The sequence below is a fragment of the Chiloscyllium punctatum genome, chromosome 6 (genome assembly GCF_047496795.1).
Source record: "Chiloscyllium punctatum isolate Juve2018m chromosome 6, sChiPun1.3, whole genome shotgun sequence".
Taxonomy (NCBI): Eukaryota; Metazoa; Chordata; class Chondrichthyes; order Orectolobiformes; family Hemiscylliidae; genus Chiloscyllium; species Chiloscyllium punctatum.
This window is the reverse complement of record NC_092744.1, coordinates 74,948,970-74,966,456: the sequence shown is the minus strand read 5'-3', so window position 1 is coordinate 74,966,456 and position 17,487 is coordinate 74,948,970. Positions and strand designations below refer to the sequence as shown.

General features: G+C 40.9%; 1 protein-coding gene across 3 annotated transcripts in view; it reads left to right on the top strand.

Moving 5' to 3' along the window:
• iws1 (interacts with SUPT6H, CTD assembly factor 1) overlaps nucleotides 1-17,240 on the top strand; it is a 58,683-nt gene extending 41,443 nt beyond the window's left edge. For 2 of the 3 annotated variants that reach the window (XM_072572940.1, XM_072572939.1), the window contains exons 12-16: nucleotides 373-484; nucleotides 3,940-4,011; nucleotides 10,774-10,830; nucleotides 11,089-11,200; nucleotides 16,431-17,240. In XM_072572940.1, coding sequence (XP_072429041.1) covers nucleotides 373-484; nucleotides 3,940-4,011; nucleotides 10,774-10,830; nucleotides 11,089-11,200; nucleotides 16,431-16,556 — 479 coding nt within the window. In that variant the 3' untranslated portion in view covers nucleotides 16,557-17,240. The remainder of the gene's footprint in view (nucleotides 1-372; nucleotides 485-3,939; nucleotides 4,012-10,773; nucleotides 10,831-11,088; nucleotides 11,201-16,430) is intronic. The other variant, XM_072572941.1, reaches the window with a different exon arrangement.
• The last annotated feature ends 247 nt before the right edge of the window (nucleotides 17,241-17,487 follow it).

Below are 17,487 nucleotides of genomic sequence, written 5' to 3'. Positions count from 1 at the left end.
ACCCATGTATCACATAAAGGAAAGATCATTCTGAAGTAGCTTGCGGAGGTTGCTGACATGTACTCCTGATCATGTAGAGTATCACAGCAGAGCCTGCAATTCTCCTCATTGCGGCCATGTATATTGGTCAGCAGGCAACACAGGAAAAGAATCAAGAGCAAAGTCCTGGATAATTTCTTCATCCAGGATGGTAGCTTGGGCTTGCAGTGACAAAGTTAAACAACTTAAGTTGTTTGAGTAGATTGGGGGAGTTTGGTGAGGATGATAGTTTTGCCTATATATAGTAGTAGCAGGAGAAGCCTACTGAAAGATTGAGTTAAGTGTTGCAGGATATTTTGATTGACATAGTATTGTACTTTGTTTTTAATTCAGATGAATGGTCAAGACCAATCTTTGGCCTGACATCAAATTACAAAGGTATGACCCGGGAGGAACGAGAGCAAAGAGACCTTGACCAGATGCCAATGCGGCGGCGCCTGAGCAGGTACTTGACAACAGAAGCACAGTGTTAAAGGTGTAGTACTAGAAATCGGCTCAGAGAGTAGACCATACCCCTATCAACTCTAATCTTGTAATTTCTTTTTGACAATTTAAAGATCAAATGAATTTGAGAATTCCTCATTCTGTCTTCAGTCCTATCTTGGAAAATACTGAATTCAACCAAAATGATTATTTTTGAGACTGTACTTGTTAAATTGAAAATTTAACTAATTCACTTTTTGGGGAGGTTTCTTGGGGGAGAGAGAGAGAGGAAGGATTAGATTTCACGGTTTTGACCGGTTGAGAGAAGCAGGGCTGAAGTAAGTGTGCACTTACTCCCACCATCATCGTGTTAGTACGGTGAATCAAACATTCTGTCATCATTTAGCCCTGGGCTAAGGAGGCTTCAATTGGGCATCTGGCCAGAACAACGGGTCGAAGAGCAGTTATTCTGTGAACAGGAAGTAGGTTATAGCTATTGGTGTAAAAGTTCAATAGCCCCTCAATCTTTCCTTTGTTCTTGAGGCAGGCACAAAACAGTGAATAAATGAAGTCAAAACATACAGGCTCTACCAGGTGACTCTACTGTTATATGCAGCCATGACCACATTGCAAGTTAATCATCGCATTAACTTTGGCTCTTGTGCTGCTTTCTTGTACCTGTTGTAAAGCATTCCAAATTTTTTTCTCATCTGACACCCAGAAAATGGAATATATAGAAAAGAAATTGCATACAGTTGACTCTCAAGCAAAGCCCAATAATTGAATGAGCAAGCTATTTCAAAATGACCACTAGGCCTGCAATTTCCATGCCCACTGGTCGTCTTTAATATTGCAGAATGGTGTGATAACGTGATGTTGCCAACCCAATATCATCATGCTTAGTTGGTCTGGGGAACGCCCAATTTGTGGTCATAAAGTTCAGTCTCAGAAGTCTTGCCTGGAGATTAAACTACTTTGCAAAACTGATTTTCAGTCTGAACAAATGCATAAAGTGATTGGTGAATTCAGCAGATTCAAAGGGATGATGCATCATTTGAAGTACAGATAATAGGACAGTTGATAGTGTTATGGCCTACAGTTCGTGATGTTGGTTTTCCAGTTTTTCTTGTTGGTGTGTGTTATTTAAGCTAAAGGTCATTCACATGCTAGCGGGTATTACTTTATTCGGGTGGCGCACCTTTAAAATAGTGTGTGTATTACACATCAGTGAGTGACTTCAATTCACTTGTGTGATCTACATTCTGATGCACTGATTCCATTGCATGGTCTGTTAAGGCACATCATGTGAACTGATGTTTTACTGGATGTAATCAGTGTAAAGGGATCTAAACTTGGTTCTTAAAACATACTAATAAGAGAATTTTCAAGGGTCATATTTTTGCTATTGTCAAAGATCAGTACATGCCTGATTATTGAACTGTATTGAATATTGATATATTTCACATCTACTTCCCTTACATAGTAAGTAAACTCAACATTCCCGTTAAATTTATAATGCACCTAACTCCAGGCTGGGGACGACATTGACAAAACTAGTACAATGTTCAGTGGTCTGGTAGCGAATATTACAAGAGAGACTTTTTCCAAGCTGTATTGCAAACATTTGCTGTAACATTGCTAAATGGTTATCAGTATTCAAAGCTTAAAAATTTACAAATCACCGAATAACAGATGGAGAGCCCATCTCAGACTTATGCTGGGTTTGCACAGTGGCCATGGCTCAGACTGAGTGGGGTTCACATTATGGTGAATTGCCTTTAATTGTTGGCTTATTATATAATCTGTTTCTCACTTGTTCAGGATTAACATAGAAATGGGAAATACTACTATCACCTTGAGGAAAAATTATCCTCAACAGTTGGTTGAATCGCCTTTCCCATTCTGCAACGACTGTTGTTTCCTACTCATCGGCTGCATTTCTCTCACAACGGAGAAACATTTCATTGGCCATCTCTATGAGTTAGTCACTGTAAGTCCCTGCCTTCAATCATTGAAAGTATAGATGGCAGAAACATGGCCATCTATAAAGCTTTAGCAGCTGTTTCATGAATGCTAAAACGTATTGCAGCTATAGAAGCTGAAGCAGGTCATTTGGTGCTAGCTAATTGCTAGAACAGTCTGAAGCTCAACCCACTGTCTCACTCCCCCTCTGTATATTGCCTTGAACAAATATTGAAAGATTATAATTGAGATCCGGTAAGTTCTAATAGGATGTTACAATTAAATGAATCAGATTATTCAGAACCTGGCTTAACATCAGTTCATATCAGAAGATGAATGTTGGTTTGACCTTCCTCTCTTTCAAGTGGGTTGGCTTGAAACCTGCCACATTGATTCAGTTTTCCTTTAGGATGTTCCAATAATAACACTGAATTGCAGAGAAAAGTTGGAATAAAGTTTTCATACTGGGAAAAAAAATTACCTGAATTCTTTAATCTGGCAATTTCATAAAGGCTGTGTGTTAGCTGTCAGTGATCCCTCCAATCAGGGACATATCCTTGCATGATCCTTCCCACTCCCCAGTGGAGACATATTGCCTGGTATTTCCCTCCTTCCTCCATGTCAGCAATCTTCTTAATATATGGAAGTTGAATGTCTTTCCAAGAATCGAGAAGGTTTTACACACTATATGTAACCCAGTATTTTCTGACGTTGCACTAAATCTGTTGAAAGTTCTACTGCAGGACAATGCAGCATTTTACCAGATTTTACCTTGGTAGGTTAAAAATCACTGTCTTGGTTATGGTTTCAGTTGAAATGCTGACATATCGGTGATTAGTCTGATTATCATATTTATTTTGTTACAAATATTCACATGCCTAGTCTAAACAGCTTTTTTGAATTTATTGTCAGGCCTGTCTCTATTAAATATACACTGTTAACTCTAAACTTTTTTTCACAAGTTAAGGGAAGCATGTTGCACAGGGGTACTGGTGTTGGGCAAATGTGAATGGGGAGCACAGTAATCTGTCTATATCATTGGAAAATGTGTGATCATTTTTCTCTTATTGATAGCATTACATTTTAAACGTCCAAAAGTTTTTGCCAATTTGTTTCCTGAGAGCATAACCCCACCAATTTGTTTGTTAAAATGGGTTGGAAGTTCCCATTCTCAAGCAGGCAAAAGAGATCTGAAGAGCCCATTAGTCCCACAGGAGTATTCGATGGGACGAGTCCAGACTTCAAAATGTACACACATCATTTCCACCCTTTTCCTTTTAATCAACCATGGCTCTCCTAGTTTTATCGAGTTTGTCACTTTGTGCACTCTGTTTCTGTCACTTGAGTTTCTGTTTTAGATTAATTTTTTTTCTCCACCAGGCTTTACATTGTCTTTATTATTCTGTATAAACGACCATGTTGCGGAGTTCCCATAACACCTACAATCTATTTGTCAGTTCGCAACATGGCTGTCCACAACAGCTGCCTTAAACTCTGCTTCATTCATTTATAAAGAGACCCTAGGGATGAAGACAGCGATGATAATGCAGCTGATGTCGTCTCTTCAGATCAAGGACGCGACTACAGGTTTTCGATTCAATGATTTTGTTTCTTTTTTTATATTAATTTTATCATTTATTTCAGTACTTAGCAGTAAAGCTTGATCAAAGTTTCTTGTACAACTATGTTTGAACCATTGTGGGGAGAAGCCTCCCTAGGCAGCCACGGGTTCAAGCTTCACTGGTCTTATATGAATGTTCAGTCTAAGTTCTTTCATTGACATTGGCCTGGCTTCAGGTCACTGTGAAATCAAGCTGCGTAAATTACTTTGAAACTGATGAAATGGTGAACTCTGCCTGGCCAGAAAAAATACTTCCTTGATTGTGGATTGAAAGCAAGTTGCTTGTTTGGGGATATCTTATCAATTCCCTAAAGTTGTTGTAACATCACTGAAGCCAAGCACCTGAATTGGAAGGGGACTAATATACTGGCAGGGAGATTTGCCAGAGCTGCTTGGGAGGACTTCAACTCGTAAGGTTGGGGGGGGGAAATTGGGAGGGAAGAGATCAATCTGAGACTGATACATTTGGGGAAAGGAGCGGGACAAACAGGCAGGAACAAAGCAGAGAACAAAGTAGGTCTGATAAATTAAACTACATTTATTTCAATGCAAGAGACCGAACAAGGAAGGCAGATGAACTCCGGGATGTGAGGAACTTGGGACTGGGATATCAAAGCAATTACAGAAACGTGGCTCAGGAATGGACAATACTGACAGCTTAATGCTCCAGGATATAAATGCTATAGGAAGGATAGAAAGGGACACGAGAGGAGGTGGAGTGGCGGTTTTGATAAGCATTTTTGCTATACTTGGGATATTCCTGGGAATGCATCCAGGGGAGTTATTTATTGAGAAATAAGAAAGGAATGATCAACTTATTGAGATTGTATTTTTACCCCCTTAATAGTAATCGGGAAGTTGAGAAACTTTGTATGGAGATTTCAGTTATCTGTAAGAGTAATGGAGTGATTGTGGTAGGGAATTTTAACTTTACAAATATAGAGTGGGACTACCATAGTATTAAGGGTTTAGATGGAAAGGAATTTAAGAGTGTACGAGAAACTTTTCTGATTCAGTCTGTGGCTATACCTATCAGAGAAGGTGCAAAGCTTGACCTACTCTTGGGAAATAATGCAGGGCAGGTGACTGAGGTGTCAGTGGGGGAGCACTTTGGGGCCAGTGACCCATAACTCTATTAGTTTTAAAATAGTGATGGAAAATGATAGACTGGATCTAAAAGTTGAAGTTCTAAATTTAAGGAAGGCCAATTTTGATAGTATTAGGCAAGAGTTTTCAAAAGCTGATTGGGGGTAGATGTTCACAGGTAAAAGGGACGGCTGGAAAATGGGAAGCCTTCAGAAATGAGATAACGAGAATCCAGAGACAGTATATTCCTGTTAGGGTGAAAGGAAAAGCTGATAGGTATAGGGAATGCTGGATGACTAGAGAAATTGAGGGTTTGGTTAAGAAAAAGATGGAAGCATATGTAAGGTATAGACAGGATAAATCGAGTGAATCCTTAGAGTATAAAGGCAGTAGGAGTATACTTAAGAGGGAAGTCAGGAGGGCAAAAAGAGGAGATGAGATAACTTTGGCAAATAGAGTTAAGGTGAATCCAAAGGGATTTTATAAATACACTAAGGACAAAAGGGTAACTAGTAAGAGAATAGGTCCCCTCAAAAATCAGCAAGGCAGCTGATATATGGAGCTGCAGGAGATGGGGGAGATACTCAACAAGTATTTTGCATCAGTGTTCGCTGTGGAGGAAGACATGGAAGATATAAAATGTGGGGAAATAGATGGTGACATCTTGAAAAATGTCCATATTACAGAGGAGGAGCTGCTGGAGGTCTTGAAAAGCATAAAAATGGGTAGGTCCCCAGGACCTGATCAGGTGTACCCTAAAACTCTGGGAAGGTAGGGAAGTGATTACTGGGCCCCTTACTGAGATATTTGTATCATTGATAGTCACAGATGAAGTGCCAGAAGACTGGAAGTTGGCTAACGTGATGCCACTGTTTAAAAAATGTGGTAAGGAAAAACCAAGGAACTAAAGACTGGTGAGCCTGACATTGGTGGTGGGCAAGTAGTTGGAGGAAATCCTGAGGGATGTGATTTACATGTACTTGGAAAGGCAAAGACTGATTATGGATAGTCAGCATGGCTTTGTGCATGGGCAGTCATGTCTCACAAACTTGATTGAGTTTTTTGAAAAAGTAACAAAGAGGATTGATGAGGGCAGAGCGGTGGACGTGATCAAAATGGACTTCAGTAAGGCGTTCGACAAGGATCCCTATGGAAGACTGGTTAGCAAGGTTGGATCTCATGGAATACAGGGAGAACGAACTATTTGGATACAGACCTGGCTCAAAGGTAAAAGACAGAGGGTGGTGATAGAGGACTGCTTTTCAGACTGGAGGCCAGTGACCAGTGGTGTGCCACAAGGATTGGTGTTGGGTCCACTACTAATATATATAAATGATTTGGCTGTGAAGCTAAGAGGTATAGTTAGTAAGTTTGCAGATGACATCAAAATTGGAATTGTGGTGGACAGCGAAGAAGATCTCACTTTCTCCGAGTTGATTTTAACCTTAACACGAAGCCGCTTCCAAGGTTGCCTACCTTGAAGAAGTTCTCCTTGTCTCACTACAAGGCATTCGATATATGGAGCTGCAGGAGATGGGGGAGATACTCAACAAGTATTTTGCATCAGTGTTCACTGTGGAGAAAGACATGGAAGATATAGACTGTGGGGAAATAGATGGTGACATCTTGAAAAATGTCCATATTACAGAGGAGGAGCTGCTGGATGTCTTGAAAAGCATAAAAATGGGTAAGTCCCCAGGACCTGTTCAGGTGTACCCTAAAACTCTGGGAAGGTAGGGATCTCCGGAAGTCTTTCTCACTGCACCCCCCCCCCCCCCCCCCTCCCCCCAGGTCATCCCCTCTACCCTGAGGTTCTTCAGCCATGTCCTGAAGCAGACTTGCTATCTCAGCCGCATCTCCTTCCTCAGTGACTGCCATATGGGACCGACTGATCACGTATGGACTCCGGACTACATTCAGACCGTCACAATTTGGGCCTGAACAGGACAACCAGTATCTACCAAAATCCAAAACCTGCAGAAATGGTTCTCCTTCCAGATCCTGCACTGCACACTCGCAGCCGTGTGCCACCACCTACTCTCCTTGTAATTAGCCCTGCCACAGCTCAGGGCCACAGTCTCCCAGACCTGCAAAGGACCTCTGCTGTTTTACATCCTCAGAAGAATTCATACACTCAACAAACGCTTTTTCTCCACCATATTGGACATAAAAGAACATAAGTTAAACAAACTTTCATGTGCTTAGTTCAATATTCAGCATTTCTCACCCATTCCAGAAGCTTCTCTTGGCCTCTGGAGCTGCTCAGATGCCAATAGCCATGCGGCTGCTCCAGCCACCATTATCGCGGTGAATGGTGATGTCACTTTCCTGCCCACAGTCTGCAGTCCTCACTTTCTCCCAGTGAAGAAGGTTACGTCAGAGTACAATTTGATCTTGAACAAATGGGCCGGTCGGCTAAGGAGTGGCAGAAGAGTTTAATTGAGATAAATGTGAGGTGCTGCATTTTGGAAAAGCAAATCAGAGCAGGACTGAAACACTTAGTGGTAAGGTCCTGGGGAGTGTTGCTGAACAAAGGGACCTTGGAGTGCAGTTTATAGTTTCTTGAAAGTGGAGTTGCAGGTAGATAGGATAGTGAAGAAAGCGTTTGGAATGCTTTCCTTCATTGCACAGAGCATTGAGTATAGGAGTTGAGGATTCATGTTGCAGCCATATAGGACATTGGTTAGACCATTTTTGGAATGGTCGCCTTCCTATCGGAAGGATGTTGTGAAACTTGAAAGGTTCAGAAAAGATTTACAAGGATGTTGCCAGGGTTAGAGGATCTGAGCTAAAGAGAGAGGCTGACTAGGCCGGGGCTGTTTTCCCTGGAGTGTCGGAGGCTGAGGGGTGACCTTATAGAGGTTTATAAAATCATGAGGGGCGTGGATAGGACAAATAGTCAAGGCGTTTTCCTTGGAGTGGGGGAATCCAGAACTAGAGGGCATAGGTTTAGGGTGAGAGGGGAAAGGTTTAAAAGGGACTTAAGGGGCAGCTTTTTCATGCAGAGGGTGATGCGTGTGGAATGAGCTACCAGAGGAAGTGGTGGAGGCTGAGACAATTATAATATTTAAAAGGCTTCTGGATGCTTATATGAATAAGAAGGGTTAAGAGGGATCTTGGCCACATGCTGGCTAGTGGGACTAGATAAGGTTAGGATGTTGTGGTTCTGTTCGCCGAGCGGGATTTTGTCTTGCAAACGTTTCGTCCCCTTTCTAGGTGACATCCTCAGTGCTTGGGAGCCTCCTGTGAAGCGCTCCTGTGCTGTTTCTTCCGGCATTTATAGTGGCCTGTCTCTGCCGCTACCAGTTGTCAGTTCAAGCTGTCCGCTGTAGTGGTCGGTATATTGGGTCCAGGTCGATGTTTTTGTAGATGTGTCGACCTGGACCTGGACCCAATATACCGGCCACTACAGCGGACAGCTCGAACTGACAACCGGAAGCGGCAGAGACAGGCCACTATAAATGCCGGAAGAAACATCACAGGAGCGCTTCACAGGAGGCTCCCAAGCACTGAGGATGTCACCTAGACAGGGGACGAAACGTTTGCAATACAAATTCCCAGCTCGGCGAACAGAACCACAACAACGAGCACCCGAGCTACAAACCTTCTCCCAAACTTTGAATAAGGTTAGGATATCTGGTCGGCATTGACTAATTGGACAAAAGGGTTTGTTTCTGTGCCGTACATCTCTGTGACTTAATAAAACCCTATTTTAGAAAGAAATGCTGTTGATTTGGGGAGTAAGATTGAAATTTAAAAAGGAACCACAAATGACTTTGTTTGACTGTGAAACAGTACATCTATGTACTTCACTGTTCAACATCATCTTATGGCTTTTAATTAGAAAATCCAAGGGCCCAATTTGAATTCTCTATTAAGACTAATTAATCTAAGAATAGGACAGGGGACATTTGTATCAATTACTGCGTAGCTGTGGGTGGAGAGCGCATTTGGTTGTTTGAAATCTCCACTCCAGCTATATATAAGACCTTTCTCCCCATTTCTTCACATTCATCGTGTACCATTGGCCACCAGGTGGATAGGTAGTCAGTTTTCTGAAGTGGCTGCCAATATGATATGGTGGCATGATGGCTCACTGGTTAGCAGTGCTGCCTCACAGCACCAGGGACTCTGGTTCAATTCCCACCTCGGATGACTGTCTGTGTGGAGTTTGCACATTCTCCCCGTGTCTGTGTGGGTTTCCTCTGGGTGCTCCAATTTCCTCCTACAATCCAAAGATGTGCAGGCAAGGTGAATTAGACTTGCTAAATTGCCCATTGTGTTAGGTGCATTAGTCAGGAGTAAATATAGGGTAGTGGAATTTGTCTGGGTGGTTTACTCTTCGGAGGGTTTGTGTGGACTTGTTGGGCTGAAGGGCCTGTTTCCATACTGTAGGGAATTAATCTAATCTAAGTATAAAAATTAAATGAATGAGGATTGAGCGACTTTCTCATGTGTTTCGCGTCTGTAAGTAACCCTCTTTAACCCTGAATTGTAGAGTCATCTTTTCAAGTCACATCATCTAGAATGCTACTCTATAGTAAGAAGGAGTTTCTGCATTTTCAATGTGCTAACTTAAAACGAACTTAAAAAGGTGTTGGTGCAAACTACTTGATGCTTCAAGCTTTCTGGAACATTCATCTTGGCTGATCTTCTACCTCAACTCTGTCTTCCTATACTATCCCCTTATCCTTTATCTTCCAAGAATCTATAAACTTCTGTGTTGAATGTATTCAACAACTGGTCATCCACAACTCTTTGAGGAGAGAATTGCAATGATTTCACAACCTTGGGATGAAGGTATTTCTCATCTCAATCCTCTTTGGCCAACCCTTTATTCTGTGGCATAGACTCCATTTCAGGTTTTTCAGGTTGTTACAAAGCATTCCGTGGAGCAATTGGAGCTGTTTTCTTAACCAACATTGCTCCTTCAGCCAATACCACCATGAGCAAGTTAACTAATCATCTGCTAATTTATGATGCACATTGCTGTGCACTTATTGCATTATGCTTCTAAAGTATTAACTTGGCCATAATGCACTTTGCAACATCCTACCGATGTCGCATGTACTGTGCAGATACAATTTTATTCTCTCTTCCTCTCCATGCTAGTTAAGTGACGCACAAATGTCAACTCCCAGTTAGCTGAAAAATAAATTGTGTGGAGATGCTTGGAACTCTGTCCTTTCTAAAAGGTAGCTGCAGTTTGTAATCAAATACATCAAGTAGGAAGCTCTATGTGTAGGAGGTCAAGCAATTGGAATAGAATTGCTAATTTTGAATAAGCAGAATATTTTATGGTGAAGAAAACATCAATTCAGAGATCAGAAAATAGAAGCCTACATTTTTTCCTTGGACAGTTATCATTTATCCAGAATTTGTAATAATGATACCTGAAAAGTAATACATTCTTGTATGTTACTCCTGACTGGTCCTTCTGCAGAAGATGGCTGAGTGCACTGTTTAGTTAAGTAACAAAGCTTGAATTCCTACACATTTAGAAAAGAGGAAAAGGGAGCTGCTATTTTGTGTTGTTTTCCCTTGATAAGCAATCTCCTGTCAGTGCCTTTATCTAAATGTGTCTCTTAAGTGTCTGTAAGTTGTTGGAGGAATGAAATAACACGGGTTTTGTTTTTCCTTAGTTCTGGTGGGCAAACTCCTCGCAGAGACCTGGAGAAGGTGTTAACAGGAGAGGAAAAGTAAGTGATAGGCAGATTGAGTGAAGGAGAAAACTGAAGAAATTATAATCACTGACAATTTAAATAATTGGATATAAAGCCAAGACTTTCTGAGACTGTATATTCATCACTCCTTTACAAATGTTCCTTTTTAAACAATGGGAAAGGAGAGGGCGGTGGGAGTTAGTTTATTTTGCAGTCTTCAGACACACAAATGATTGCGGCTTAATCTGCATATATTGGGTCTGATCTTCAAGCATTTTTTTCTTTGCATTTCAGAGCACTAAGGCCTGGTGACCCAGGATTCTGTGCACGAGCCAGAGTGCCATTACCATCAAACCGTGATTATGTTGTTAGACCAAAGTGGAATGTAGAGATTGAAGCAAGCAGGGTGAGTGATAAATGGTTTGCAGTTTGGTGAACTGTCTTCCAGAAAATGTCAATTCTGAAAGGAATAAACTTTGAAGCAATACAGTGAATCACAGTTACAATACTGCCTAAATAGTAAAAATATCAAAGGATTGTGGGAATAATGAGAGAAAATGACATCATGCATAAGTTCATCCCTGATTGAATTTAATGGTGGTGATGGGTCAACCTAATTCTGCTTCTATTTCCTATGACTAGCGTGGATTCATCTAAGTTTGATTTTCCCCCATCTCATCCATATTGAGTGAGGGGATGTTAAGCTCTGTTCGGTGTTTCACCATGTTCAAACTAGAGATGGGAGCTTGAGGAAACCGATTTTACTACTGGATAGCCTAGAGTTGGGTTGTCTGGGCCATAAGAGGAAGCGGGAAATGAGCTAACATTTTTATTTGACTCTTCTCAACTGGGGTTGAGCAAGGAAAAGGAGCACAGATGTTTCATAAATCCCTATGAAAGCAGTCTATTTTGGCCCATTGTGTCCACACTTAGCCTCTGAAGAGCATCCCACCCTGCCACACCACCTTCCCCCTCTACACAGAAAGTGGTAGGTGTTTAGAACTCTCTTTTACAAAAGGCAATGGATGCAGGTTGAGTTGTTCATTCTAAATCTAAGATATTTTTTTTGAAATGCAAAGGCATTAAGGGCTATAGGCCAAACATTTAGTCCACAGATCAGCCATGGTCTCATTGAATGATGGAATAGATTGAAGTGGCTGAATGGCTTGCTCCTGTTCTTATATTCCTAATAACCTCTGTTCTCCTAACCATAACCATGTCCTAGACATACCCATCAGACCCTGTTGCAAATGTGTTTCAAAGTAAGAGTGATGGTTTATCCACATTTGAATGTTACCACCCTTTCTTTCCTATTAGCCATCAAGGAAAGAGTTAAGCCGCTTGGAAAAACACAAGAGGTTGTTTGAAGAAAGGAGGAGGCTAAACAAGATGCAAAGGGCTGTCAAATTCAGCATTGAGGGGAATAGAATGCCACTGTAGATGGTCATCATGGAAGTTTTGACTGTATGGTATCTGTTAGGGATGTGTGGCTTGATATCTCTTCTTTGGCACATGCTGCTCTTGCATGATGTCACTAACAGTTGGCCCTGAATGGCAGCACATTGTGCTTCTCGCTTCATGATCTGTTCTGACTTTTTTTTTTGTCCCTTTTGCTGCCTAAACTTAAGTGGGTAGGCTTCTTGAAAAAGAAATCTACGTTAAAGCATTTATGTCTGTGCATAACTAACGGAGTTGATGTGGCTTTTTAAGTGTGTACTATGCAAGGTATGTTCATACTCTCTCCTTTGGTCATTTGGTGACATTGCTGTTTGTAAACACTAATCATGTAGTGGTAAATGTGAAACCTTTTCTTTTAATATTTTCGATTTCTGCTTTAGTCACAAGCAATATTTTATCCCTTTCATCCTTGGAACATCAATACCTGCATGTTCCCCTCCAAGCCACGCTCCATCCTGACTTGGATGTAAATCGTTCATTCCTACAGTGTCACTGGGTCAAAAACCTTGAACTTTTTCCCTAAAGGCATTGTGGGCCTACTTGCATCAGTGGACTGCAGCAATTCGAAAAAAACAGCTCCCTTTTGCCTTCTCAAGAAATGTTGAGACAGCCAGCAATACTAACATCCCACAAATGAATTTTTCGAAAATCTGCACAGTGTAATAAGGTTGCAAGAAGGCTCCTGTGTCTGAATACAAATGGGGCTGCTTCTTGTGATCTCCCCATTGTAGAACATAGAGCAGTACAGCACATGAGGAGGCCCTTCGGCCCACCATCTCTGTGCTAGTTGTGATTCCATTCCAAAATAATCCCACCTGCCTACACACGGTCATGTCCTAATTTGACCAATAATCAATTTGAATTAGATGCTGAATATGAGGAAAATCCGTTCCACTTTTAATTTTGTTATGTAGGAATTGGGTAAACGTAAACAGGTGCATCACCAAGTCAAGAATTGAAATCACTTGGACTTGCTGACCAGTAAGATGATACGCGTCCTGTCGAAAGATTGAGCATTTAGTTGTCAAGCTGAATAAAATTATTGGGTGTAAACTGTTCTCTGAGGACCAGTTTTGAACACACAAAGCCTTGACATCTTCCAATACTATCCTGTATGCACACAGTAACCTGTATGTATCATTGGTGGAGGACCTGAATATTCAAGCTGGTTGATGAGATGTCAAACAAGGTGCTTTTCCTTGGATTATATTGAGCTTTCTTGAGTGTTGTTGGTGCGAAAGTAATCCAGGAAGGTGAAAAGTATTCACACTCTTGACTTGAGAATTATGGAGGGTCAGAAGTTGAGATACTCACTGCAGAGGACCAAGTTCTGATCTTCTGTATCCAACCTATTTATGTGGTTGATTCAGTTCAATTTCTGATACAAGTTAACCCCCAGGTATTTATGGTACGGGATTCAGTGATGGAATGCCATTAAATGTGAAGTGGGAGTGGGCAGCTGCTAAGATTCTCTCTTGTGAGATGTGAAAATTGACTGGCACTTAGGTGACATGGATTACTTCAATATCTGAGAAGTTGTGAATGGTTCTGAACATTTTCCAAACATCTCCACCCATTATTGAAGCCGCTGTAAATGTTTAGGTCTGGTTCAGTACCCTGCGGAGTAAAGGGCTCTTGTAGCATGGTAATAATGTACCTGTCGCTGAGCCAAGAAATCCAGATTAAATACGCATTCTGAGAAGTAACAGTTTCTTGTGGTGCAGTGATAGTGTATCTACCTCTGGACCAAGAGTCCCAAGTTCAAGTTCTACTTGCTCCAGAGGTGTGTAATAACATCTGAATAGGTTGATTAGAAAATATTTACATGGAGGAGTAATATCCAGGGACTAACCTGATTGGCTTCCCAACAAGCTCAGCAACCTCCGTTTCTATTAGTTATGCATCCAGCAGTGGTCTTTTTCCCCCCAACTCCCGTTAAGTTCAATTTTATTCAACCCAAACTTTGTCAAACCCTGCATCGCAGTCTTCTGTTGAGTTCAGCTTTATTACTTTTTATTATTACTTCACAATTTTCTTCTCCATTTGACTCACAACTTTTTTTCTTAAGGACGATCACTTAGGCTGGCATTGGGTTCTGCAAGCATCAATCATCCTGTTACTTTCAGAATACTGGAAAGCTATTGAACTTGGAGAGGTGGGAAAATCACAACCAAATGAGTCTTCTCCTGATAGGGTGCTAGTATGCAGTTTATTGCAGGAATCACTACCTAACTACCAGGAGCTTTGACTGAGGTCCCATCTCTATACCTGTCAAGGAGCACTAAAGACAATTGTATTGCTGCCCAAGCTGAGATTTGTCAACTCGGTGCAGCTCACAGTTTGATCTGAGATATTTCCTGTTCTCTTCAGCTACACAGTAGATGATGCATTTAGTCCTTGATACAGCAGTGGAACTACTTGAGCTCTAACTGTCAGTTTATAACATCTGAGTTATCAAGATACATTTTAAAAATTTGGTGTACTATGCTTTACAGCAACGTAGGCTTCAGTGTCATCTGAACAAAATTCGTTTTCAAAAGTTAAAAGAAACAGGTTGTTTTAATTGCCATTTATAGAATAGAATCACTACAGTGTGGAAACAGGCCCTTCAGCCCAACAAGTCCACACCGTCCCTCCTAAGAATATCCACCCAAACCCATTCTATGATCCTATATTTATCCCTGACTAATTCACCTAACCTAAACATTCCTGAACACTATGGGCAATTTAGCATTACCAATTGACCTAAGCTGCACAACTTTGGATTGTGGGAGGAAACCGGAACACCCAGAGGAAACCTATGCAGGCAAGGGGAGAATATAAAAACTCCACACAGACAGTCCCCAAGGCTGGAATTGAACCTGGGTCTGTGTTGTTATGAGGCAGCAGTGCTAACCACTGAGCCACCATGCCATACCAGTGACCACCTCTCTATACCTGCTATTCATAGCACTCTCTGCCTCATGAGCAATCCACAGTTCCCCCACATGATCTTTCCATTTGGATTTTGGAAGATGAAAGAGCTCAATTCTAAGATGTATGTGTTCTGATTTATGTTAGATGTTGTTTGGAAAAAGATGATTCTAGTATCATCATATCTGAGAATGGCAGGATTATGGAGTAAGTTGCCTTCTTGAGCACTGAATGATCATTCACTGAATTCTTGTGAATGGCAACTAGACCATTTTTCTAAGTATGGCAAAAATCACATCTTCAAAAGAACCAGATTGAGCTTCTGGACTGGCTTTCGTTGCTATCTGAAGAGTCGTCAGTGAGACATTACCCAGATTTTATTCTCCCATATTGTTCTGGGATTTTACATTTTTTTTTCACCTCTTCTAGGAGATAGTAATTTTATTGGGATGAGGTGGAGAGACCATATATTGTGATAGGCAAAGGTTTACAATTGTGTATAATGGGCTGATCAGAGTTCTGTTTTGGCGAATCAGTTTTTAATGTCCCGTTTCAGTCATTTTGAAATGAGTCATTATTTCTGCGTCATGTTGACATTTTGGAAAATCCTCAAACATCAACTCATTTTGTAAGCGTGATGAAGTATTGTCTGAGCGTTTTTTGGCCCAAGAACATCAGTTGCATTACTGGAGAATAAAAGTTTTAACCTGCTCAGAAATATCATGGTGCAAAAGGAGGCCATTCAGCCCACTGTGCCCACACTCGTTAAATGAATATCATTACCTAGTGCCAATCTCCTGCTTTCCCCTCATAAACTTGCACATTAGTTTTGTCCAAATGATAATGCAATGCCCTCTACAATTAAGCCTTCCACCAAACTCCCAGGCAATGCAGTCCATACCTAACTATTCGTTGAATGAAAACATTTTTTCCTCTTCAGCTTTGCTCATTTTGCAGATCGCTTTAAACCTATTTCCTCTTGTTCTTATTCCTTTTACGAGTGGTAATAGTTTCTCCTTATATATCCTATTCATGATTTTGAAAACATCACCCTCATTCAAAATCAATGAGACATACACACATCAACAGAATAAATCCATTAAAATTAGATTATATAATAATTCTGCAAGTCAGTTAGGAATACAGGACAGAATTTGAACGGCTGTATGTTTGTACATGCAAAAAAATACTCAATTAATATTCATGTACTCCTCCAATGATGACAGCTATTATTGACTTTTGTGTTCTCATTCCTTTTATGCCAGGGATCAGTTAAGAAGACATTGAATCGTCTTGACAAACAAATGCGTCGATTTCAAGATATCAAGAAAATGACCAAGTCGTCGAGGGCAGTAAAGATCAGCATCGAAGGCAATCGCATGCCACTGTGATCATTATTTATCAATAACTCTACTTTGAGCTGGTGAATGTAGTGCAACCATGTACATACAAGATTGTGTACTTCTATCCATCCGGCCCAGTGGAATCAATATACCTCCTCTGTTTTCTTCTGTATTCAGGCATTTTTAGCAGTGGTTTGTTGGAAGTCTTGGGATGTTGAACTACAGCTAGCTGTAGCATCCGAGCCCTGGATAACATTACCTGTCCTGACTACAGTACATTTGGTGAGCCCTCTCTACACATCAAACGGATGAGTTTTACTTATCTGCATACTGCATGTATAGAGGTTGGATAGACATTTTATTTCTAAGCAAACTGGTGTCCAGTGTTGGAGGAAGATGGCCATCTGGCATGGAACCAAGTTGCTGCCCAATTAAGTGGAGTAGGTTGTGGGAGGCGCAGAAGAAAATGACTTGCATTAAATATAGACATGTGCTCTGTTTGGTTGTATTGTTTGAAATGTCTCTGGTCTCTACCAGACCAGCACACCTATCACATCGTTATGGTTGTTAAGTCTTTCAGTAAACTCTCATTAACTGGATGAGTCTGTAGGTTAATATCTTGGCTAAAGATTGAGCTGATCACTTTGGTCAGCCAAATTGTAATGAAATGCAATGTGATTGTAGGCACCTGCCACATTTTTTAAAACAAATAAACCCCTCTTTGTGAAGGTTTGTACTTGTCCTTAGTCATGCACTTCCTGCTCATTTCAGATTTTGAGTAAGCAACTTTCAAGGAAAGTCATTGTGTAGTCCAGAGGTTCTCAATTAGTTTGTGGTCTCATAGCTGTATGTGAGCTAATATTAAGGAGTTCACCAAAAGAAAACAAAATGTGGAAAGTAAATTTAATATGATAAAGCAACCAGAGACACAGTTGGGATCATCAAGGCAAGTTACTATCCAATATGAGGAAATCAAAGC